Source organism: Nerophis ophidion, linkage group LG07 (assembly GCF_033978795.1).
Source record: "Nerophis ophidion isolate RoL-2023_Sa linkage group LG07, RoL_Noph_v1.0, whole genome shotgun sequence".
Lineage (NCBI taxonomy): Eukaryota > Metazoa > Chordata > Actinopteri > Syngnathiformes > Syngnathidae > Nerophis > Nerophis ophidion.
This window is the reverse complement of record NC_084617.1, coordinates 77,237,128-77,262,030: the sequence shown is the minus strand read 5'-3', so window position 1 is coordinate 77,262,030 and position 24,903 is coordinate 77,237,128. Positions and strand designations below refer to the sequence as shown.

Genomic DNA, 24,903 nt, shown 5'->3' with positions numbered 1-24,903 from the left:
TAACCACATTTAGAAGTCCGAGAGGAGGGGAATCATCATAGGTCTTCAATGAAAAAACTGAAGTACAGAAACTGAGTCATCAACGCATGGAAATCTTTGTTTGGGCACTCGATTCCACGGAACGATAACTGGTGACAAAAATGAACATTTCCAGTAGAAAGTATTGGCGTCTGCAACACTTGCCTTGTATATACTTGGTGAAGAATCCATACCGTGGACAACGACTTAAACAAGTTGAAAAACGTATTGGGGTGTTACCATTTAGTGGTCAATTGTACGGAATATGTACTGTACTGTGCAATCTACTAATAAAAGTATCAATCAAAACCAACATTTGTCCATTCAGTTGGAATCCCTGACACATGTTGGATGTTCCAATAATAGCTTTTCAATATGACTTCCTTTGCGTAATCTGAGAGGATTGCAAACTGATTAATCAATCAATCAATCAATGTTTATTTATATAGCCCCAAATCACAAATGTCTCAAAGGACTGCACAAATCATTACGACTACAACATCCTCGGAAGAACCCACAAAAGGGCAAGGAAAACTCACACCCAGTGGGCAGGGAGAATTCACATCCAGTGGGACGCCAGTGACAATGCTGACTATGAGAAACCTTGGAGAGGACCTCAGATGTGGGCAACCCCCCCCCCCCTCTAGGGGACCGAAAGCAATGGATGTCGAGCGGGTCTAACATGATACTGTGAAAGTTCAATCCATAGTGGCTCCAAGACAGCAGTGAGAGTCCCGTCCACAGGAAACCATCTCAAGCGGATCAGCAGCGTAGAGATGTCCCCAACCGATACAGGCGAGCGGTCCATCCTGGGTCCCGACGAGCGGTCCATCCTGGGTCTCGACTCTGGACAGTCAGTACTTCATCCATGGTCATCGGACCGGACCCCCTCCACAAGAGAGGGGGGGACATAGGAGAAAGAAAAGAAGCGGCAGATCAACTGGTCTAAAAAGGAGGTCTATTTAAAGGCTAGAGTATACAGATGAGTTTTAAGATGAGACTTAAATGCTTCTACTGAGGTAGCATCTCGAACTGTTACCGGGAGGGCATTCCAGAGTACTGGAGCCCGAACGGAAAATGCTCTATAGCCCGCAGACTTTTTTTGAGCTCTAGGAATCACTAATAAGCCGGAGTCTTTTGAACGCAGATTTCTTGCCGGGACATACGGTACAATACAATCGGCAAGATAGGCTGGAGCTAGACCGTGTAGTATTTTATACGTAAGTAGTAAAACCTTAAAGTCACATCTTGAATAATGAATCACACACTCCATGCATTCATGAACAAACAAAAAAATGGTGCTTAAATCACCCATTTGAACACAAATCACTATCCATCAATGTCATAGATTACAGTTCAAATGAAAATAAACGGGCATTGATACCCATTTATTGAGATATGCCGGCCGGCCAACGTTATGTTCGCCTCGGAGATCAGCAGGGGATAATAGTATTTAGATGTCCTGTAAGCACGTGGAGCGTCTCAGTCAGCAACATTAATGGGGCCATGAGGCATCCTGTTCAAGCGTAGGTAAAAGGGTATTAGACACGAGTAGTGCTGGCAGATTCGAGTGCTGCCTGCTCTCCAGGCTCTACACTGACATGGGGAGCACCAGCAAGGTAGTCCAGTTTCTCAACAGGAGACAGAGTCTCTTCCCCAACTACAAAGTCACAGATCCCGATGTCAAACGAAGGTCTTCCGAGATCGCCTACCCGTCAGCGGAGTGCTGCGTGCGGACATGGAACTCCATGCAAGAACTGAGTAAAGACATCTACGACATCTACGCCGAGTATGAAGACGAAGACGACGATGCCCAGCCCGGCTCCTCCAAGCAGATATCCCCATCTAAAACAAACTATATGATCAACATCAACGTAGGCGGGAAGCCTTACCAGATAGCCTACAAGATGGCAGCCAGGTACCCTAAGACCAGAATAGGACGGCTGGCCACCTACGCCGACCACAACATGAAGCTGGACCTGTGTGACGACTACACCGTCACGGGCAATGAGTTCTTCTTCGACAGAGACCCCGACACCTTTCACAGCATCTTCAATTTTTACCGGACCGGCGTGCTGTGGATCAAGGACGAGCTGTGCCCCCGCAACTTCCTGGAAGAGATCAACTACTGGGGGGTGAGGATCAAGAACACCCACCGCTGCTGCCGCATCTCCTTCGAGGAGAGGCAGGACGAGCTGAACGAGCAACTGAAGATCCAGCGGGAGCTGGAGGCTGAGGTGGAGATCGAGGAGAACGGAGAGCTCTTCCAAGACATGTTCATGGGCCAGAAGAGACGAGCTATCTGGAACTTGATGGAGAAGCCATTTTCCTCAGTCAAGGCCAAGCTGATGGCGGTGGCCTCCAGTCTCTTTGTCCTGATCTCACTAGTGGCCATGACACTGAACACAGTGGAGGAGATGCAGTACAGGACTCCCATGGGGCAGCTAAGTGGAAAGACCTACTGGGAGTACGTGGAGTCCATGTGCATCGCCTTCTTCACCATGGAGTACCTGCTACGTCTCATGTCCACCCCGGACCTCCAATCCTTCAGCAGGAGTGTGCTGAACACCGTAGACCTGATCGCCATCCTGCCTCAGTACTTGCAGGCCGTCCTGGAGTTCTTTGACAACGAGGACAACTACATGAAGCACGAAGCCGACATGCAGGCGGTCGGGCAGGTGGGGAAACTGGGTCAAGTCCTGCGGATCATGAGACTGATGCGGATCTTTCGCATCTTGAAGCTGGCGCGACACTCCACGGGCCTGCGGGCGTTCGGCTTCACGCTGCGCCAGTGCTACCAGCAAGTGGGCTGCCTGTTCCTCTTCATCGCCATGGGGATCTTCAGCTTCTCTGCCATGGTTTATACCGTAGAGCATGACATGCCTCAAACCAACTTCACCAGCATTCCTCACGCATGGTGGTGGGCGTCTGTAAGTCTTGCTTAAAGTTTGTCTGCAAGTGTACCGATCTAAAAACTACAAAGAAAAATGCTCTAGAGCAGGGCTCCCGCATTTAGTTAAATAAATAGATAGTACTTGATTGACACAGTTGGATATTTCTATTTGGAGCCCGGGAGGATTCATTTTGGTGAGCAACCTTTCAATTCTAACTCTAGCAAAATTAAAGACAAAATAGGGTCACAAACTACATTTCAATTAGGGCCATGACCATCTTAGAGCTGGTGTTCTGGTGAGACCTGCTCCCCAGTGGAGTTCATGTGCATGTTTATGAATCAAAGGAACGCAGAAATGTGACTGCACATTGACGGGATTGTTTCCACGCTCGTTCAATCGTATATAATACATCATTTTACGCTATATTTCTTTATTTTGTCATTTAATATTAGGCGGATCGGTGCGGCGTCTTCAGTAATGCGGACGTTGTATCGATCCGTTGTGGTGAAGAAGAAGCTGAGCCGGAAGGCAAAGCTCTCAATTTACCGGTCGATCTACGTTCCCATCCTCACCTATGGTCATGAGCTTTGGGTCATGACCGAAAGGACAAGATCACGGGTACAAGCGGCCCAAATGAGTTTCCTCCGCCGTGTGGCGGGTCTCTCCCTTAGAGATAGGGTGAGAAGCTCTGCCATCCGGGAGGAACTCAAAGTAAAGCCGCTGCTCCTCCACATGGAGAGGAGCCAGATGAGGTGGTTCGGGCATCTGGTCAGGATGCCACCCGAACGCCTCCCTAGGGAGGTGTTTAGGGCACGTCCAACCGGTAGGAGGCCACGGGGAAGACCCAGGACACATTGGGAAGACTATGTCTCCTGGCTGGCCTGGGAACGCCTCGGGATCCCCCGGGAAGAGCTAGACGAAGTGGCTGGGGAGAGGGAAGTCTGGGCTTCCCTGCTTAGGCTGCTGCCCCCGCGACCCGACCTCGGATAAGCGGAAGATGATGAATGGATGGAATATTAGGGGTGCTAAAAATTGTTATTCACATCCAAAGCGCAGTTTTTATTTATTCCAATTCTAAATCGATTTATCATTTTCAAAAATCAATAATTAAAAATTAAAAAGTCTTTTTTTTTTTTAATTCTGTTTTTTCAAAATATGTTCTTTTGGGCCGTCTAAGTGCTTACTCGCTGCAAGTACACTTCATAGCTCAGCAGTCAAGCAGACTTTTAGTTGCCGACATCCTGTTTTCAAAAGGTGTTAATACTATTTTAATGCCAAATAATATAAAGCGAGTACTTGTTTGAATCAAGAACATTTTGTGGAATCAAGCTTAGGAATGGAACCATATATTGTTGTAAGATTCACATCCCTTTTTAGTATAAATCAGGGGTCCCCAAACTATGGCCCACCAGCGTCCAAAATCCGGCCCGCGGGAAGTCAAAAAGTTAAAATTAAAAATTCAACCGAAAAAAATGAAGAGAAAAACTAGCTAATTCGAATCTTTTAAAAAAAAAAAAAATTATAAAAAAAAAAATGGAACATCATTGGTAATTTTTCCTGATTAAGATTAATTTTCGAATTTTGATGACATGTTTTGAATAGGTTCAAATCCAATCTGCACTTTGTTAGAATATATAACAAGTTGGACCAAACTATATTTCTAACAAAGACAAATCATTATTTCTTATAGATTTTCCAGAACAAAAATTTTAAAAGAAATTCAAAAGACTTTAAAATAAGATTTAAATTTGATTCTACAGGTTTTCTAGATTTGCCAGAATACTTTTTTTGAAATTTAATCATAATAAGTTTGAAGAAATATTTCACAAATATTTCACAAATATTCTTCATCGAAAAAACAGAAGCTAAAATGAAGAATTAAATTAAAATATATTTATTATTATTTACAATAAAAAATAAATAAAAAATACTTGAAAATGTATTTAAATTGTCAGGAAAGAAGAGGAAGGAATTTAAAATGTAAAAAGGTATATGTGTTTGAAAATCCTAAAATCATTTTTAAAGTTGTATTTTTTCTCTAAAATTGTCTTTCTGAAAGTTATAAGAAGCAAAGTAAAAAAAATTAATGAATTTATTTAAACAAGTGGAGACCAAGTCTTTAAAATATTTTATTGGATTTTCATCAAATTCTATTTGAGTTTTGTCCCTCTTAGAATTAAAAATGTCGAGCAAAGCGAGACCAGCTTGCTAGTAAATAAATACAATTTAAAAAATAGAGGCAGCTCACTGGTAAGTGCTGCTATTTGAGCTATTTTTAGAACAGGCCAGCGGGCGACTCATCTGGTCCTTACGGGCGACCTGGTGCCCGTGTTGGTGACCCCTGATCTAGAGGGTACTAACTTTCCACAGACTTGTAAGCATTAATTGTAACCACTTATTATTGATTAACGTGGACCCCCAATTAAACAAGTCGAAAAACTTATTGGGGTGTTACCATTTAGTGGTCAATTGTACAGAATATGTACTGTACTGTGCAATCTACTAATACAAGTTTCAATCAATCAATCTGTAGATTCCTAAAGTAGCCTTAAGCTTGACGCTCCTCTACTATCACATTCACCCCGCTTGCTGCGACAACAACAAAACAAAACTCCAGACCTTCTTCTTGGTTTGTGTGGTTTACTTGTGATCTTAATCATTCAAAACATCAAACAGTCACGATGTGGGAACAAATGAATGACAAAATAAAGAGAGTTTGTTACAGTACGAGTTGGAAAAAGTATGAATGAGAATAAGTATGAGTGAGGTCAAAAAACTGTGTGGCTCGATTCCACCGCACCTGACAGCCATTACCCATGACACTTTGCATCCAAAAAGCCCACAGATCCTTCCGCCAGATATGCACTTAAAACAGTTACGTCATCAAATCCTTTTGACAAATGTAATAATTACAATTAAAGTGAGCTTTATAGAATTACTCTAAGCATTCAATATATCAATTTTCTTATCATGCAAATAAAGTAAATAGTCCCCTTTTGGTTGAATAAACATAAAGCACCTTCCATAAAATGTAAATTAATTAAACAGTATTCAGGCTTCAACACAATCAATAACATATGCAAACTTGTGATCTTATTGTTGTATTTTTTGGTTTGCAATACTACAGCACTTGGATACAAATTAGTGTACAGACTTGACTACCCGCTGAAAATGAGTCAGCACACAACTATTATTGTCATGATTAACGTTATTAGCGTATTATTTTTGTGAAGCCAAAGTCCACTGAGTGACTCAGGCTTGACTTCCCAGGTCAGCATCTCCACGGTGGGCTACGGCGACGTCTACCCAGAGACCATCTTGGGGCGCCTCTTTGCCTTCATTTGCATCGCTTTCGGAATCATCCTCAACGGTCTGCCCATATCCATCCTCTTCAACAAGTTCTCCGACTACTACTCCAAACTCAAGTCCAATCAGTACACAGCCTCCCTGAAGAAGAGAGGGAGAGTGAGGTTCACCAAGAGAACTTCCCAGAAGCTGAACCACTGCTTTGGTGATGGCCACTGACTCTCATGCCGACTTAGACTTAGACTGACTGACACTTCATCAACTTGAGTGGAGATTCTCTACCAGGCTGCATGAACACACCAGGAGTTGGTGAACAAAACAACAACTTCATAAACAACTGAACTGATCAATGTTTCCTTTTGTGACCTGAACTTGTGTACTTTCTCAAAATGTCTTATCTTATTATGCTTGACCCACGAATCCATTATTATGTTCATCACACTCACACACACACACACACACACACACACACACACACACACACACACACACACACACACACACACACACACACACACACACACACACACACACACACACACACACACACACACACACACACACACACACACACATTCTTGTATTTCTTACCGTCTTGAGACCTCTGAAAAATGCCTACTTATTCAAGACCAGACTTTCTGGATATATAAAGATTTGTATTTACAACATTAATAATATCTACTGTACATACTATGTGGTCATGGAGGATGTGCTGGCGGTCCAGATTCAGGACCTGGGGGTGGACCGCCTCGCCTGTGCATTGGTTGGGGACATCTCTGTGCTGCTGACCTGTCTCCACTTGGGATGGTCTCCTGCTGGCCCCACTATGGACTGGACTCTCACTATTATGTTAGATCCACTATGGACTGGTCTCTCATTATTATGTTAGATCCACTATGGACTGGACTCTCATTATTATGTTAGATCCACTATGGACTGGTCTCTCATTATTATGTTAGATCCACTATGGACTGGACTCTCTCACTATTATGTTAGATCCACTATGGACTGGACTCTCACTATTATGTTAGATCCACTATGGACTGGACTCTCACTATTATGTTAGATCCACTATGGACTGGTCTCTCATTATTATGTTAGATCCACTATGGACTGGACTCTCTCACTATTATGTTAGATCCACTATGGACTGGTCTCTCATTATTATGTTAGATCCACTATGGACTGGACTCTCATTATTATGTTAGATCCACTATGGACTGGTCTCTCATTATTATGTTAGATCCACTATGGACTGGACTCTCTCACTATTATGTTAGATCCACTATGGAGTGGACTCTCACACTATTATGTTAGATCCACTATGGACTGGACTCTCACTATTATGTTGAATCCACTATGGACTGGACTCTCACAGTATTATGTTAGATCCACTATGGACTGGACTCTCACTATTATGTTGGATCCACTATGGACTGGACTCTCACTATTATGTTAGATCCACTATGGACTGGACTCTCACTATTATATTAGATCCACTATGGACTGGACTCTCACTATTATGTTAGATCCACTATGGACTGGACTCTCACTATTATGTTAGATCCACTATGGACTGGACTCTCACTATTATATTAGATCCACTATGGACTGGACTCTCACTATTATGTTAGATCCACTATGGACTGGACTCTCATTATTATGTTAGATCCACTATGGACTGGTCTCTCATTATTATGTTAGATCCACTATGGACTGGACTCTCACTATTATGTTAGATCCACTATGGACTGGACTCTCACTATTATATTAGATCCACTATGGACTGGTCTCTCATTATTATGTTAGATCCACTATGGACTGGACTCTCATTATTATGTTAGATCCACTATGGACTGGTCTCTCATTATTATGTTAGATCCACTATGGACTGGACTCTCTCACTATTATGTTAGATCCACTATGGAGTGGACTCTCACACTATTATGTTAGATCCACTATGGACTGGACTCTCACTATTATGTTGAATCCACTATGGACTGGACTCTCACAGTATTATGTTAGATCCACTATGGACTGGACTCTCACTATTATGTTAGATCCACTATGGACTGGACTCTCACTATTATATTAGATCCACTATGGACTGGACTCTCACTATTATGTTAGATCCACTATGGACTGGACTCTCACTATTATGTTAGATCCACTATGGACTGGTCTCTCATTATTATGTTAGATCCACTATGGACTGGACTTTCCTTATTGTGTTAGATCCACTATGGACTGGACTCTCACTATTATGTTAGATCCACTATGGACTGGACTCTCACTATTATGTTAGATCCACTATGGACTGGACTCTCACTATTATGTTAGATCCACTATGGACTGGACTCTCACTATTATGTTAGATCCACTATGGACTGGACTCTCACTATTATGTTAGATCCACTATGGACTGGACTCTCTCACTATTATGTTAGATCCACTACGGACTGGTCTCTCATTATTATGTTAGATCCACTATGGACTGGACTCTCACTATTCTGTTAGATCCACTATGGACTGGACACTCTCACTATTATGTCAGATCCACTATGGACTGGACTCTCATTATTATGTTCGATCCACTATGGACTGGACTCTCACTATTATGTTAGATCCACTATGGACTGGACTCTCACTACTATGTTAGATCCACTATGGACTGGACTCTCACTATTATGTTAGATCCACTATGGACTGGACTCTCACTATTATGTTAGATCCACTATGGACTGGACTCTATTATGTTAGATCCACTATGGACTGGACTCTCACTCTTATGTTAGATCCACTATGGACTGGACTCTCACTATTATGTTAAATCCACTAAGAACTGGACTCTCACAATATTATGTTAGATCCACTATAGACTGGACTCTCACTATTATGTTAGATCCACTATGGACTGGACTCTCACTATTTTGTTAGATCCACTATGGAATGGACTCTCACTATTATGTTAGATCCACTATGGACTGGACTCTCACTATTATGTTAGATCCACTATGGACTGGACTCTCACTGTTATGTTAGATCCACTATGGACTGGACTCTCACTATTATGTTAGATCCACTACGGACTGGTCTCTCACTATTATGTTAGATCCACTATGGACTGGACTCTCACTATTATGTTAGATGGAACTCAGCAGAGAGGTTGAGAAGAATGAGGAGAGACGTGAAACCCAAGTCCGAGGACATCAGCAGATCAATGAGATTTGTTTCCGTGCTGTAAGAGAGGTGGAAACCCGATCTGAGTTTTTCATAGTTTTCATTTATTTGAGATGCTTGAGGACCAAAGAGGAGATGACTTTTTGGAGAGTTTGTGTATGAATGGAAGGTTAGAGACTGGTCTGAAGTTTGAAAGGAGTTTGGGATCAGGAGGTTGTTTTTTTTCCAGGAGGGGTTTGATTCCAGCTGTTTTCTAAGCAGTGGGGACTGTGTCAGGTTTGAGGGAGCGCTTGATTATTTTTATTTTGGTGGTGAGGAAGTCAAGGTGACTTTTTAGCAGGGCAGAAGGAGTGAGATCCAGCATGATTTTGAAGTATGGATCATCTTCTCCACCTCCTGCTGTGAAACATGTCAGACGTGTAGCGGGTGTTGTGGGCTGTCAGGAACCAAGCTGTGCAGAGTCCCGAGAGACAAGGGGATAATGTCAATTTGGAATAGCCATCCATCCATTTTCTACCGCTTATTCCCTTTTTTGGGGTCGCTGGCGCCCATCTCAGCTACAATCAGGCGGAATATAAAATAGTCCAAAAAAACTTTGCAGTTTATTGCTGAGATGTGTGATATGAGGGTACTGGGGTGTGAGGAGATGGTTGACAGTGGGAAATAGTGGCTTGTTATTGATGATTGTTGAGTAATAGACGGACGTTAAAAAGTTGTTTCCAAGAGTGAAGAGGCGGAGCCGACAGTCCGACAGAGAGAGGCAGGGCACGCTGGAGTGTGGATCGTGCACCTGTATATGATTAATGTATCTCCTCTCACTGTATAAAAGGGGAGAAGGAGGAGAGAACGGGGCTGGTGATTGTGCGGAGCGAGAAAAAATACATCCAACGACGGAGTCAGAGACAATAAGAGGCTGAACGGACTGAAGTACGTGCTGCTGAAAAGCAGACGACGGAGCGAGCAGCGGAAGAGCGACCCGACCACAGACAAGCTTGTGTGAGAAAATAAAGCAAGTCAATCCTGCTCGAAGTCATGTCCTTCCTTGGTGGTCCATGGAACCCGCAGGACGGCACGAGTCGGTCAAAGTAAGCAAATAGCTAAATATGTAAATCGCTCTTGAAACTACGGGAATTTCTCAAAATGAAATCGCAGACCTTTAAGACATTTGTGATTAAGGGTTATGTCAGTAAACTTGATTGATTGATTGACATTCACTCAATAAAAGTACTTTTTGTTCTTCACAAACATACTCAAGTAAAAGTATGCTGATTCAAAAAGTCCAATATATCCAAAAAGTAACTTTAGTAAATGTAATGGAGTAAATAAAAGTAGCACGAGACAAACATTAAATCACGACTGGGCAGGTTTTATGACAAGTCACATGATGGAAGTCAAATAGACAATTCCGGAATAAAATCTTGTCTGCTGGTGTGAATATGTTGGCTATTTTTGTATTCGGCTGTGTTTTTACCAGCTTAGGTTTTTACAAAAAAAAAAACGTATGCATATTGCCAAAAAAAAAAAAAAAAAAAGATGAAATCAATAATTAATGAAATAATTTTACATTAAAAAAATACATTACATGATTGTATTTTCCAATCATTCACATCCATCCATCCATTCATCCATTTTCTACGGTGGGGGTAGCAGGGGGTGCTGGAGTCTTTCTCAGCTGCACTCAAGCGGAAGGCGGGCTACACCCTGGACAAGTCGCTACCTGATCACAGGGCCAACACAGACAACATTCACACAGTAGGACCAGATTTAGTTTTGTCAATCAACCTATTTGAGAAATAATTAAATATGCATTCACTTATCTAACTTTGTCCCATTTGGCCATCCATACATGACTACCCAACAATAGTAGTTGAGTCATAAAATAATAACTGCATGACTGACATAGTTATTCATCAAATGACAATGTGAAAATATACAACAATATGTAAATCAGGGGTGCCCATTACGTGGATCGCGAGCTACCAGTCGACCGCGGGGGGTGTGTCAGTCGATCTCCAGCCAGGCTTTTAAAAAAAATAGACCTAAAAATGAGTGATCATCAATCTTCACCAAGACGTCACTTAAATGACATTCACGGTACCGGAGGGTCTTGTGAGATGACGCTGGCTGCTGCAAGATCATTATTATGAAAATATGATCGAGAGGAAGGCGAGAAACACTTTTTATTTCAACAGACTCTCGCGCCGTACCTTCCGTCAAAACTCTAAAGGCCGACTGCACATTTCCTATCTTCACAATAAAAGCCCTGCTTCATGCTGCCTGCGCTAACTAAATACAGAGTCTCGGAAAACTGGCGTACACAAGCGATCCCTCAGAAAGCTGGCGTGCACATCACTTGTGCACGCCAGCTTTCCGAGACTCTTATTTTGTTAGCGCAGGCAGCATGAAGCAGGGCTTTTATTGTGAAGATAGGAAATGTGCAGTCGGCCTTTAGAGTTTTGACGGAAGGGACGGCGCGAAAGTCTGTTGAAATAAAAAGTGTTTCTCGCCTTCCTCTCTGTCATTTTTTCATAATAATGAACTGGCAGCAGCCAGCGTCATCTCACAAGACCCTCGGGTGCCGTGAATGTCAATCAAGCAAGCTACGGAATTTGCCGCCAATGTTTTTCTTGTAAAGTGTATGGAAGCTGGATGAATTAGATGCCAAAAACCAAGCACTTTCATGTGGTATTGTACAGAAAGGACAACTTTTTTTCTCCTCCATTTGAAAATGTGGGCGTTATCATCATTACTGTCTGATTCCAATCAATGCAAGTCATCAGAATCAGGTAATACACCAACTTATATTCTTGTCTTTGTGAAAGAAAGACATCTATATGTGTTACACATGCTTGTATTATCATTAAACACATTTAACTTGTATACAAAAATGTCTCTTTCATAAATAAATAAATATAAATGATATATATAAATGAGGTAGATCCCCTCGAGTTGGTCAATTGAAAAGTAGCTCGCCTGCAGAAAAAGTGTGGCCACCCCTGATGTAAAGAAACCCATCCATCCATCCATTTTCTACCACTGTGTGCAAATGTTTTACAAAACGTTTTTGCTCATGTCCAGAGGGGGGCAGCATTGTAACAATGACAACTTTGATTGATTGATTGATACTTTTATTAGTAGATTGCACAGTACAGTACATATTCCCTACAATTGACCACTAAATGGTAACACCCCAATAAGTTTTTCAACTTGTTTAAGTCGGAGTCCACGTTAATTCACCGCTTTCCCATAATGGGAATGGCTAGTCTGCGGGCTATAAAGCCTTTTCTATCGGGGCTTCAGTACTCTGGAATGTTCTACCTCTAACAGTTAGAGATGCTACCTCAGTAGAAGCATTTAAACTTATTTGTACACTCTAGCCTTTTGACGATGTTAAAGTCAGGGTTACCAATCCCTGCAACACCACCATGGATGTGTGACAACCCAAAGGTGAACATGCAATTATTAAAGAATAGACATTGAAATAGTTAGCAGGTAAAGCAATGGATTGAGGAACATCATAGTACATACAGATGCATCACTAAGTATAAATAATAAAGTTATCCCACAAGGAAACATAGCATTGAATAAAAGAATCAGTGATAAGTTATTTGTTTTTACGGGGGAATTGGTAGCAATTTATAGGGCGTAGAAGGAAAGTAGTCTTGTGCTCGGACTCCAGCAGTGCTTTGATGAGCATAAAAAACATAGCATCGGAAACAAGACAAGATTTAGTTTATGAAATAGTTCAGGCAATCTGCAGAATAAATCAAGTAAAAAAGGTAACATTTCTCTGGGTTCCTGCTCACGTTGGAGTTGTGGGCAACCAGTTAGCAGACAGGTAGGCAAAAGAAGGAAACATGGAGATGAAGCACAGTAATATCAGATAGATCTTGTCAATAAGATCCCAATTGGATGGTTTCCTGCTGGCTCCACTATGGACGGGACTCTCGCTACTATATTGGATCCATTTTGGACTGGACTTTCACCGTTATGTTGGATCCACAAAGGACTGGACTTTCACAATATCCAGGGGGGGGGGGGGGGGAGCTATTTATTTTTTATTCTTATTGTAATATTTCTCTATTTTGTTTCCATTTAAACCCCCATTATTTACTTTTTACTTTTTTTAAATTGATCTCAACTCTGTACACTGCTGCTGGAATTTTAATTTTCCTGAAGGAATCAATAAAGTACTATATCTATCTATCTAATCAATTCATGGTAAAAAAAGATAAGAATAACATAGGATATAAATCATTATACACATATTTAAAAAAAGACACTGGGATAAATAAATAATATAGACCATTTAGTGGTCAATTGTACAGAATATGTACTGTAATGTGCAATCTACTAATAAAAGTTGCAATCAAAAAAATTAAAAAAGTTCACACTCCATTTCAGTAGGTGGCGCTATGCACACCGGAAGAATGCTTGCCAACCGCCATTAAACAGAAGAGGAAGAAGTTTTCCCACAATCCTGTGCGGCGCTAAAGTGACCTCTGCTGCTAACTACCAGCCCGATAAAGTCATGGCTCCCCCGGTCGCTGTGTCTCCGCTCATTAAAGTAAGTTTACCCTAACATGCTTTTTATCATTTGCTCCACTTTTGTTGTGATCGTCATCTGGAGTCCAGCTCGGCAGAAGCTAATACATGCTAGCTGCTGTTAGCTGTCCCCGTGCTAATGCTAAGTCTTTTAGCATCAATATTGTTGTTGCTTTCACCTCAAACAATGATGTTAAATGTCACTGTTTCAACTTGACAAGGGAAATGAAGACGCCAGTGTCAAAATGCAGTCAGCATGTAACGTAAATGTTGCAAGTACAACGCGGTGTTGACATGTCTGGAAGGGACAAGCGGTAGAAAATGGATGGATGTGTCAAACTATTACATTGCACTTATTAACCCAATACAACCACCATGTGATGTCATGCTTTGTTGCCCTCTTCACCTGTGGGGTGCCAAATATAAAAGTTTAGTAGCAGATATTTCTCAGATTTAACACAATTTCATCACATCCATTTTCTACAGCTTGTCCATTTTTAAAATTCAAGTTCCACTGATAGTCACACACACACACACACACACACAAAGTGTGGTGAAATTTGTCCTCTGCATTTGACCCATCACCCTTGATCACCCCCTGGGAGGTGAGGGGAGCAGTGAGCAGCAGTGGTGGGCGTGCCTGGGAATCATTTTTGGTGATTTAACCCCCAATTCCAAGCCTTGATGCTGAGTGCCAAGCAGGGAGGTCATGACTCCCATTTTTATAGTCTTTGGTATGACTTGGCCAGGGTTTGAACTCACGACCTACCCGTCTCAGGGCGGACACTCTAACCACTAGGCCGCTGGTTCTCAACCTTTTTTCAGTGATGTACCCCCTGTCAAATTTTTTTTTAATTCAAGTACCTCCTAATCAGAGCAAAGCATTTTTGGTTGTAAAAAAGAGATAAAGAAGTAAAATGCAGCACTATGTCATCACTTTCTGATTTATTAAATTGTATAACAGTGCAAATATTGCTCGTTCGTAGTGGTCTTTCTTGAAATATTTGGGAAAAAAAGATATAAAAATAGGTAAAAACTTGTTGACAAATAAGTGATTCAATTATAAATAAAGATTTCTTCACATAGAAGTAATCAACTAAAGTGCCCTCTTTGGGGATTGTAATAGAGATCCATCTGGATTCATTCTAAACATTTCTTCACAAAAAATAAATCTTTAACATCAATATTTATGGAACATGTCCACAAAAAATCTAGCTGTCAACACTGAATATTGCATTGTTGCATTTTTTTTCACAGTTTATGAACTTACATTCATATTTTGTTGAAGTATTATTCTATAAATATATTTATAAAGGATTTTTGAATTGTTGCTATTTTTAGAATATTATTTAAAAATCTCACGTACCCCTTGGCATACCTTCAAGTACCCCCATTTGAGAACCACTGCACTAGGCCACTGAGTCTGAGATTTTTCTTGGGTTGGTAGTGGAGTCCATCTCAACTGCATTCATCACATTTAAGTTTAAATTGAATGTTATGTTGAAAAGGTTCATTCAGCCTACTGATGTGTATTTATGAATGGATGATTTGTTCAGGCTCGTAAGGTCAAGTTATGTACCTGACCCACCACCTCAGGTGGGATGGAACTATCCACGTAACACGTCACAGATGACATCACGCTAACATCATGTGACACCGCCAATGAAGGCTGCAGAGGCAAGGTAGCCGAAACTTGACCTTACTAGCCTATATAAATCAACCGTTTGGAAATAAATGGAATGTTGACGTCTTCAGTAATGTGGACGTTGTATCGATCCGTTGTGGTGAAGAAGGAGCTGAGCCGGAAGGCAAAGCTCTCAATTTACCGGTCGATCTACGTTCCCATCCTCACCTATGGTCATGAGCTTTGGGTCATGACCGAAAGGATAAGATCACGGGTACAAGCGGCCCAAATGAGTTTCCTCCGCCGGGTGGTGGGTCTCTCCCTTAGAGATAGGGTGAGAAGCTCTGCCATCCGGGAGGAACTCAAAGTAAAGACGCTGCTCCTCCACATGGAGAGGAGCCAGATGAGGTGGTTCGGGCATCGGGTCAGGATGCCACCTGAATGCCTCCTTAGGGAGGTGTTTAGGGCAAGTCGACTGGTAGGAGGCCACGGGGAAGACCCAGGACATGTTGGGAAGACTATGTCTCCCGGCTGGCCTGGGAACGCCTCGGGATCCCCCAGGAAGAGCTGGACCAAGTGGCTGGGGAGAAGGAAGTCTGGGCTTTCCTGCTTAGGCTGCTGCCCCCGCGACCCGACCTTGGCTAAGTTGAAGAAGATGGAAAGTTTAGGTTTAAAATTTAGCACTTACATTCGACATTGGAATTTTAAATTTAGGTCTATATTTAAGATTTAGGTTTAGACTTAACATAGATTTAGATTTAACATCCATTCATCTTCTTCCGCTTATCCGAGGTCGGGTCGCGGGGGAAGCAGCCTAAGCAGGGAAGCCCAGACTTCTCTCTCCCCAGCCACTTGGTCCAGCTCCTCCCGGGGGATCCCGAGGTGTTCCCAGGCCAGCCGGGAGACATAGTCTTCCCAACGTGTCCTGGGTCTTCCCCGTGGCCTCCTACCGGTTGGACGTGCCCTAAACACCTCCCTAGGGAGGCATCTTGACCAGATGCTCGAACCACCTAATCTAGCTTTTTTTCTAGATCAAACATTTATATTTTACATAAATGCATATTTAAAATTTAGGTTTGATTTAGCATTTAGATAAGGGAATACGTGGTAGAAAATGGATGGATGGATGGCTTAACATATAGATTTAATATTTAGTCAAGAATTAATGACAATTCAAATGTGATAAAAATGAGCTACGACTGAGAAAAGTGAGTTAAATCTGAGAAGTATATTTACTAGAAAAGTGAGACTGAACTTCTACATTGGCCACCCCCGTATTTACCTGTGTTGTGTGCAACTTTACATTCCAGACCGCCAGGTATTCAGCTTTGATTGCTGGTGTCTTTTATGGCAAGATGAGATATGGTAAGCTACTGCAACACAAAGACACTCCAGAGTCTGGTTCTGTAGTATAAATGTCCCTGACACACACTACTGTCCCCAGGCACACTGAAGCCCATTGCGGCTGAGGAGCGGAGGATCGAGGAAGAGGAGAAGAAGATCCGTGAGGAGCAGGAGCGCATCGCCAAGCAGCTTGCAGAAGGTATCATGTCAGACATCTTTTAATAGTCACGCACCAACATTTCAGCCACAGAAAATATTCAGCCAAACGTTGCGTTTCTGGTTTTGGAAGAAATTCTCTTATCAACTAGTCTTTTTCAATAAAGAAAATACACTGAAATAATTGTTCAATTCTTCATATTAACTCAGAAGGAAGAGATGGAAAATGCTTCTTCAGTGATTCATACTTCAAAATTGCTCATTTGCTCATTTCGCTGTCAGACAACAAGGGATTTAGCCTCAGACTGATCATTTAATCCAGTTTTTCAACCTTTTTTGGAGCCAAGGTACATTTTTTGCGTTGAAAAAATGTGGAGACACACCACCAGCAGAAATCACAATAAAACAAAACTCAGTAGACAGTAAAAAGTGTTTGTCACAATTGTTGGATATGACTTTAAAGCATAAGCAAGCATGCATGACTATAGCTCTTGTCTCAAAGTAGGTGTACTGTCACCACCTGTCACATCACACCCTGACTTATTTGCACTTTGTTGCTCTTTTCCTGTGTACAGTGTTTTACTTCTTGTATGGCGCTCCTATTTTGGTGGTATTTTCCTTTGAGCAATATTCCTCGCATCTTTTTTTTTTAGCAATCAAGAATATTTCAGTTGTTTTTATCCTTCTTTGTGTGGACATTGTTGATTGTCATGTCATGTTCGGATGTACAATGTCTTTGTTCCACAGTAAGTCTTTGCTGTCGTCCAGCATTCTGTTTTTGTTTACTTTGCAGCCAGTTTTAGTTTGGTTCTGCATAGCCTTCCCTAAGCTTCAATGCCTTTTCTTAAAGGAACTCACCTTTTGTTTACTTTTGGTTTAATCATTAGACACCTTTTTACCTGCACACTGCCTACCGCTGTTTCCGACATCTACAAAGCAATTAGCTACCGGCTGGCACTACTGATATGGAAGAGTATTACACGGTTAGTCTGCCAAGCTCTAGACAGCACCGACACATAACAACAACACATCATTTGCAGACTAAAATTACTGGTTTGCAAAAAATATTTTTAATCCAAAAAGGTGAAACTAGATGATCTGAGTGGTTGAAAAACACTGATTTAATCATCATGCTGAAGCCCAGCATCCAGGCCAGCCCACTGTTCATAGACTCACTTTATTATTGTAAAACACATTAGGGACTGATGTCCCTTTGGGACAGAGGACCCTATTGAATTTCTAAGGTTTTATTATTATTATTATTATTATACCGCCGCCTCTTTGAGCTGTAATTTGACCCCCTTAACATGCTTCAAAACTCACCAAATTTGACACATCAGGACTGGCAAGAATTGCGATCTAATCAAAAAACTTAACCCCAAAACTCAAAATTGCGCTCTAACGCCCCCTAGGAAGAAAACACAGACAAAACTGTCTGTAACTTCCAGTAGGAATGTCGTAGAAATATGAAACACAAACCACTATGTAGGTCTCAGTTAGACCTATATTTACTCCACTGAGACCCCCCGGCTAAAATCTACAGGAAGTTTGCTATTCCCACTTCAATACAAAAGTTGGCTAAAAAATGTCGCATTTTTTTCAACCATTATCTCCTCTGAGGCCGTTTGTCGTTTTGGCTTCAAATAAGCACAGGAGAGAGATTGAACCCTTCTGATTAAAAGTTAAAGAGTTTTAATTACTACCCCGGTTTGGATTTTATGAGCCCGCAAAGAACCATTGCGCTGCTGCTGTTGTCACAAAATGGCGGCTTTCTGCTCAAACAAAACTGTAGGACTGTCATACTCACATGAAACAAAACCCTCAATATAGGTCTCACTGAGACCTATATTTCATACACTGACCGCCCCCATCTCAAATCAACAGGAAGTTTGCAATTCCCACTTCAATACAACAACTGCATTACATTCACCATGCATTAGAGTCTCAAAATGGCCGCACCAAGGCATCCTTATAAAATGTCCAAGCCACTTTACAACTGTTATTACTATGAGACTGATGTAATACACATGTGTATACAACTTTTTCTCTGTGTAATCATCCATCCATCCATCTTCTACCGCTTTTCTGGGCTTGGGTCACGGGGGCAGCAGCCATCGCTGCTTGCAGCTTTAATTTATATTTTATATTGTTGGAATACCAGTAGTAAATATTTTCATGATTTTTATGTATTGTTTTTTTTGTTGTCTTCACAGCCAATGATGACACCATCCTGAAATAGACCTTCACTTCCAGGACAATTTTCATTCTGGAGCAACTCCAACAACATCCATGCTGGGCCTCTCACTCACCTGTGATGTGGACGTCCACACACTCGTACAAGTCTTTTATTCTGCTTGTTAGAAACCCTCACATGGAGTCATGTCTCTGGAACTGTAAATATTAAGTTCAGATTTAGTAATAAATCATGTGGTTAACAAACTTGTGTGATAATGTAGGCCTTCCATGCTTCCAAAAGACACAAATACCACACTCCCAACTACTGCTCCTGCATTCATTACATTCTCAACTTAGAATGTCGTTACAACTCTGCATTTCTTATCTATGCAGGCTCATCTTGCTGAGGGAATGTAAGTCATTTCAAAATGTATTCCCTTCATGTAAGAATGTAGACTTAAGTATAGTACTTGCAGGGATTAGATCGCAGGTGTCAAACTCAGCGCTCCGGCAAAAACCTGGAAATGCGTCAACAAGGCATTTGGGACAATGCATGTTTTGTCATTACCGTATTTTTCGGACTATACGTCGCAGTTTGTTTCATAGTTTGGCCGGGGGAGCGACTTATACTCCGGAGCGACTTATGTGTGAATTTAACACATTACCGTAAAATATCAAACAATATTATTTAGCTCATTCGCGGAAGAGACGAAGAAAATGTCAGCAATCGTCAGACACACGTCAACCAATAAGAATTCAGCGGGGAGGGTCATCAGATGCTAACTGCTAACTGCTACTGCCATAGCTATTAAAATGGATCATTTCAACGTTGGCGGTAATTTATAAAAAGTGAGAAGGGCTGAACAAAAATGGCATTGAAATGGAAATCATGTAGTGCAGATTACAAGCTGGATGTAGTGAAATATGCAGCAGAAAAAAAGAGGAAGCGGCGCATACCTTTGGAGTTGGCAGAGTTGTTTAGAAGCCACATCCAGGAAGAAGATTTCATAGAATTTATGGATTAGGAGTGAGAGATAGTTTGGTAAAGGTATAGCATGTTCTATATGTTATAGTTATTTGAATGACTCTTACCATAATATGTTAGGTTAACATAGCAGTTGGTTATTTATGCCTCATATAACCTACACTTATTCAGCCTGTTGTTCACTATTCTTTATTTATTTTAATTTGCCTTTCAAAATGCGACTTAAATTCCAGTGCATCGTATATATGTTGTTTTTCCTTCTTTATTATGCATTTTCGGCCGGTGCGACGTATACTCCGGAGCAATTTATAATCCGAAAAATACGGTACTTTTTCGTTCCATGAATGGGAACAAAAAAACTAATAACTTATTTGATTTCTTTGTCAGTTTCAAAGAGCACAGTTGCCACACAAGAAACGACCTCTGGGGCGAGATGATAGAAAATGTTGCAGAGGAATAAAACAATCTGCTCGGACTATTTTGTCTCTTAAATTAGGAACACGTTAATGAGCTAAATTGGGGAACTCCTGAAATACATGACCTGCCTGAGGATCACTCTTTAAAATGTGGCAGTATCTTGAAATTCCAAGTATCGATAATGTTTGGAAAAGGTAATAGCACAAAGACTTGATTTCAGTAAATACTTCCTATTGTGGTGGATGGTCCGAATCTTAAACAGCAACAAAAGTGAATTTAGTACAAAAGTTTTATTTACCCATAATCAAAAGGGACAAAGTTGGTTTGAATTGTCCAAGCAAACAGACAACGTCCTCTGCAGGAGTTGGATGAGTCGAGAATGATGCGAGTCACACATAGCCTTGGTCTACTGGGCCATTTATAGGATTCCCTCATGTGTCAAGGTCCCGTTGTTTTGGACCTGTTTGTTCTGCAACATCCTTGACTCCCTTAGTCATAATAAACAAAACATTTTGTAGAATGGTCAGACCAACCATACGTTGAACTCTAACCCACATATGCTCTCCCTGTGGTTCAGAATAGACAAAAGGGAACGAGCAGACATTCCACTACTGTTGTGTCCTTCTTAATGCTTTTCGACCTCGCTCTCTTTCCGGACTTTGACATAAAATATGGTACAAAAGGTTCGGAAATTCCACTACATAATCAATATTCTTCACCTTCAGGGACGGCGTGGCCGTGCGCAACCCGAGGGTCCCTGGTTCAAATCCCACCTAGCACCAACCTCGTCACGTCCGTTGTGTCCTGAGCAAAACACTTCACCCTTGCTCCTGATGGGTGCTGGTTGGCGCCTTGCATGGCAGCTCCCTCCATCAGTGTGTGAATGTGTGTGTGAATGTGGAAGTAGTGTCAAAGCGCTTTGAGTACCTTGAAGGTTGAAAAGCGCTATACAAGTACAACACATTTATCATTTATTCATCAAGACCTTTTCTATCTAACATTTCACTAAAAACAATTGCAAAGTTCCCCAGAAAACAAAGTCATCATGACAGATCCCCCGACTTAATCACTGACTACGCGGGAGACCTTTCTTCAGAGCAGGTGGGTGAAAACCAGAATAGTCTAAAAATCTTAATGTCAATCTTTTTTTGTACACGCTTGTGCTCAAGTGTTCATTTTGAACTACCTTCACATCAAGAAAATACATCTCTACCAGACCAACCCTGCAAATTAAACTTTAAATACAGTAGGTTTACCGGAAAATGATTAAATTTAGGGGCTTCACGGTGGCAGAGGGGTTAGTGCGTCTGCCTCACAATACGAAGGTCCTGCAGTCCTGGGTTCAAATCCAGGCTCGGGATCTTTCTGTGTGGAGTTTGCATGTTCTCCCCGTGTCTGTCTATCTGTGTTGGCCCTGCGATGAGGTGGCGACTTGTCCAGGGTGTACCCCGCCTTACGCCCGATTGTAGCTGAGATAGGCGCCAGCGCCCCCCGCGACCCCAAAAAGGGAATAAGCGGTAGAAAATGGATGGATGGATGGATGATTAAATTTAGAGGGCAAAATATGACAAAGTGTGAGAGTTGACGAGTATGTGGAGTGTAGTTTGTTGTGTGGATGACATGGCCGCCACCTGACATGACCGGTCCAGACCAGGTGAGGTCATGTCTGCTTAGTTAAGCAGGCGTGCATAACCAGTTTATAACCAGTTTATAACCTGTGCTACTTTGCATGACTTCTGTTTGAACATCTTATGTCAGGTGTGGTACTCTAATTCAACTTAAGCTTTGCCCCTCGTCTGAACTTAGCTGCCTTTAAAAATACCTTCTGCAATATTTCCATTTATGATCATTTCCATGCACGATATTACATGCCAGCAATTTATACTCACTGACCTCGTTAGCAGGTACACCTCAGCTGATTTAGCGCAAAGGTTCTACCAAGAAAAATCAACGATTTTTAAAGCGTCTGTTTAACAGCATGTTATGTCTGTGGGTATTTATAGAGGTGTTACTTAACGGGGGACAAGCCACTTCCTCCAGGCACACCTGAGCCTCTGCTGCCATAACATGAGAAGCACACCTGAGCCTCTGCTGACATGACATGAGAAGCACACCTGAGCCTCGGCTGACATAACATGAGAAGCACACCTGAGCCTCTACTGACATGACATGAGAAGCACACCTGAGCCTCTACTGACATGACATGAGAAGCACACCTGAGCCTCTACTGACATGACATGAGAAGCACACCTGAGCCTCTGCTGACATGACAGCTGCTCAGCAAAAAACAAAAGCGCCACATTTAAACAAAAGCTTGTTTCGTGCCTTTTATCACTTTATCAATACAACAGAGGGATTGTAACACTTTGTTTTTGGTCTATTTATGTCGTCAGAGTTACACATACGCTATATTGCCAAAAGTATTTGGACACCTGCCTTGACTGACATATGAACTTGGAAGTGCCATCCCATGGAATTGTCCAAAATGTTTTGGTATCCTGGAGCATTCAAAGTTCCTTTCACTGGAACTAAGGAGCCAAGCCCGACTCCTGGAAAAACAACCCCACACCATAATTCCTCCTCCACCAAATTTCACACTGGGCACAATGCAGTCTGAAATGTAGCAACCTCCAGACCCAGACTGGTCCATCAGATTGCCAGATGGAAAAGTGTGATTCATCAGTCCAGAGAAGGTTTCTCCACTGCTCTAGAGTCCAGTGGCGATGTCCTTTACACCACTGCATCCCACACTTTGCATTGCACTTGGTGATGTATGGCTTAGATGCAGCTGCTCGGCCATGGAAACCCATTTCCATGAAGCTCTCTGCGTACGGTACGTGGGCTAATTGGAAGGTGACATGAAGTTTGGAGCTGTGTAGCAACTGACTGTGCAGAAAGTCTTTGCACTATGCGCTTCAGCATCTACCGACCCCTCTCTGTCAGTTTACCTGGCCTACCATTTGGTGGCTGAGTTGCTGTTGTTCCCAAACTCTTCACTTTTCTTATAATAAAGTTGACTTTGGAATATTTAGGAGCAAGGAAATTTCAGGACTAGATTGGTTGCACAGGTGGCATCCTATGACAATTCCACTATAGTCATGCATGCTTGGTTATGCCTTAAAGTCATATCCAACAATTGCCACGACCACTTTTTACTTTTTACAGTCAATATGGAGTTTCATTTTTGAATGATTTCTGCTGGTGGTGTGCCTTTGGATTTTTTCAATGAAAAAAATGTGCCATGTCTCCAAAAGGTTGACCAACACTGCTCTAAACAACAAAGCACTTCAATGTTTTCAGGAATTTCCTGCAAAAAAAATGTCTGCCCAGTTTTGAATGGAACTTGGAGGCCCGGATGGTCTCATTCCTGATCTGGTCTCATTCCCGAAGCAGAGTTGGACCTCTGGCTGGCAGTTGACCTGCCCTGATTAGAAACTACAGTGTTTTTCAACCTTTTTGTAGCCAAGACAGTTTTTTTATTGAAAAAATCTGAAGGCACACCACCAGCAGAAATCATTCATAAATGTAACTCCATATTGACAATAAAAACTCTTTGTCGCAATTGTTGGATATGACTTTAAAACATAAGCAAGCATGCATGACTATAGCTCTTGTCTCAAAGTACTGTCACATCACACCCTGACTTATTTTGACTTTTTTGCCCTTTTCCTGTGTGTAGTGTCTTGCACTCCTATTTTGGTGGCTTTTTGTCTTTTTTTTGGTATTTTCCTGTAGCAGTTTCATGTCTTCCTTTGAGCGATATTTCCTGCACTGTGCTTTGTTTTAGCAATCAAGACTATTTCAGTTGTTGCTATCCTTTTTTGTCTGGATATTGTTGTCATGTCATCTTGGGATGTACTTTGTGGACACCATCTCTGCTCCGCAGTAAGTCTTTGCTGTTGTCCAGCATTCTGTTTTTGTTCACTTTGCAGCCAGTTCAGTTTTAGTTTTGTTCTGCGTAGCCTTCCCTAAGCTTCAATGCCTTTCCTTAGGGCCACTCACCTTTGGTTTATTTTTGGTACAAGCATTAGACACCTTTTTACCTGCAGTCTGCCTCCCGCTGTCATCTGCATATTGTGATCACAACAAACCATCGTCGTTGTTCCCGACATCTACAAAGCAATTAGCTCCCAGCTGCCACCTACTGATATGCAAAAGTAATACATGGTTACTCTGCCGAGCTTTAGACAAGCACAGACACTCAACAATGGCACATTATTTGTGGATTATATAATTACTGGTTTGCAAAAAATATTTTG

At 41.8% G+C, this 24,903-nt stretch overlaps 2 protein-coding genes and 1 long non-coding RNA gene across 3 annotated transcripts in view; 2 read left to right on the top strand and 1 right to left on the bottom strand.

Annotated features, from left to right (window-relative positions):
- Nucleotides 1-1,518: 1,518 nt before the first annotated feature.
- On the top strand, nt 1,519-6,775 carry LOC133556839 (potassium voltage-gated channel subfamily V member 2-like). Its single transcript, XM_061907149.1, has 2 exons — nt 1,519-2,948; nt 6,183-6,775. The coding sequence occupies exons 1-2, from the start codon at nt 1,620-1,622 to the stop codon at nt 6,435-6,437; spliced, it is 1,584 nt and encodes a 527-aa protein (XP_061763133.1). The 5' UTR covers nt 1,519-1,619; the 3' UTR covers nt 6,438-6,775.
- The window catches only part of LOC133556837 (alpha-L-iduronidase-like), a 51,356-nt gene continuing 32,052 nt past the window's right edge, over nt 5,600-24,903 (bottom strand). The window contains exon 15 of the mRNA XM_061907147.1: nt 5,600-6,359. Coding sequence (XP_061763131.1) covers nt 6,344-6,359 — 16 coding nt within the window. The 3' untranslated portion in view covers nt 5,600-6,343. The remainder of the gene's footprint in view (nt 6,360-24,903) is intronic.
- On the top strand, nt 13,828-19,506 carry LOC133556833 (uncharacterized). The gene is made up of 4 exons (XR_009807610.1): nt 13,828-13,965; nt 16,878-16,932; nt 17,012-17,110; nt 19,281-19,506. It is a non-coding gene; the product is annotated as an uncharacterized LOC133556833 (long non-coding RNA).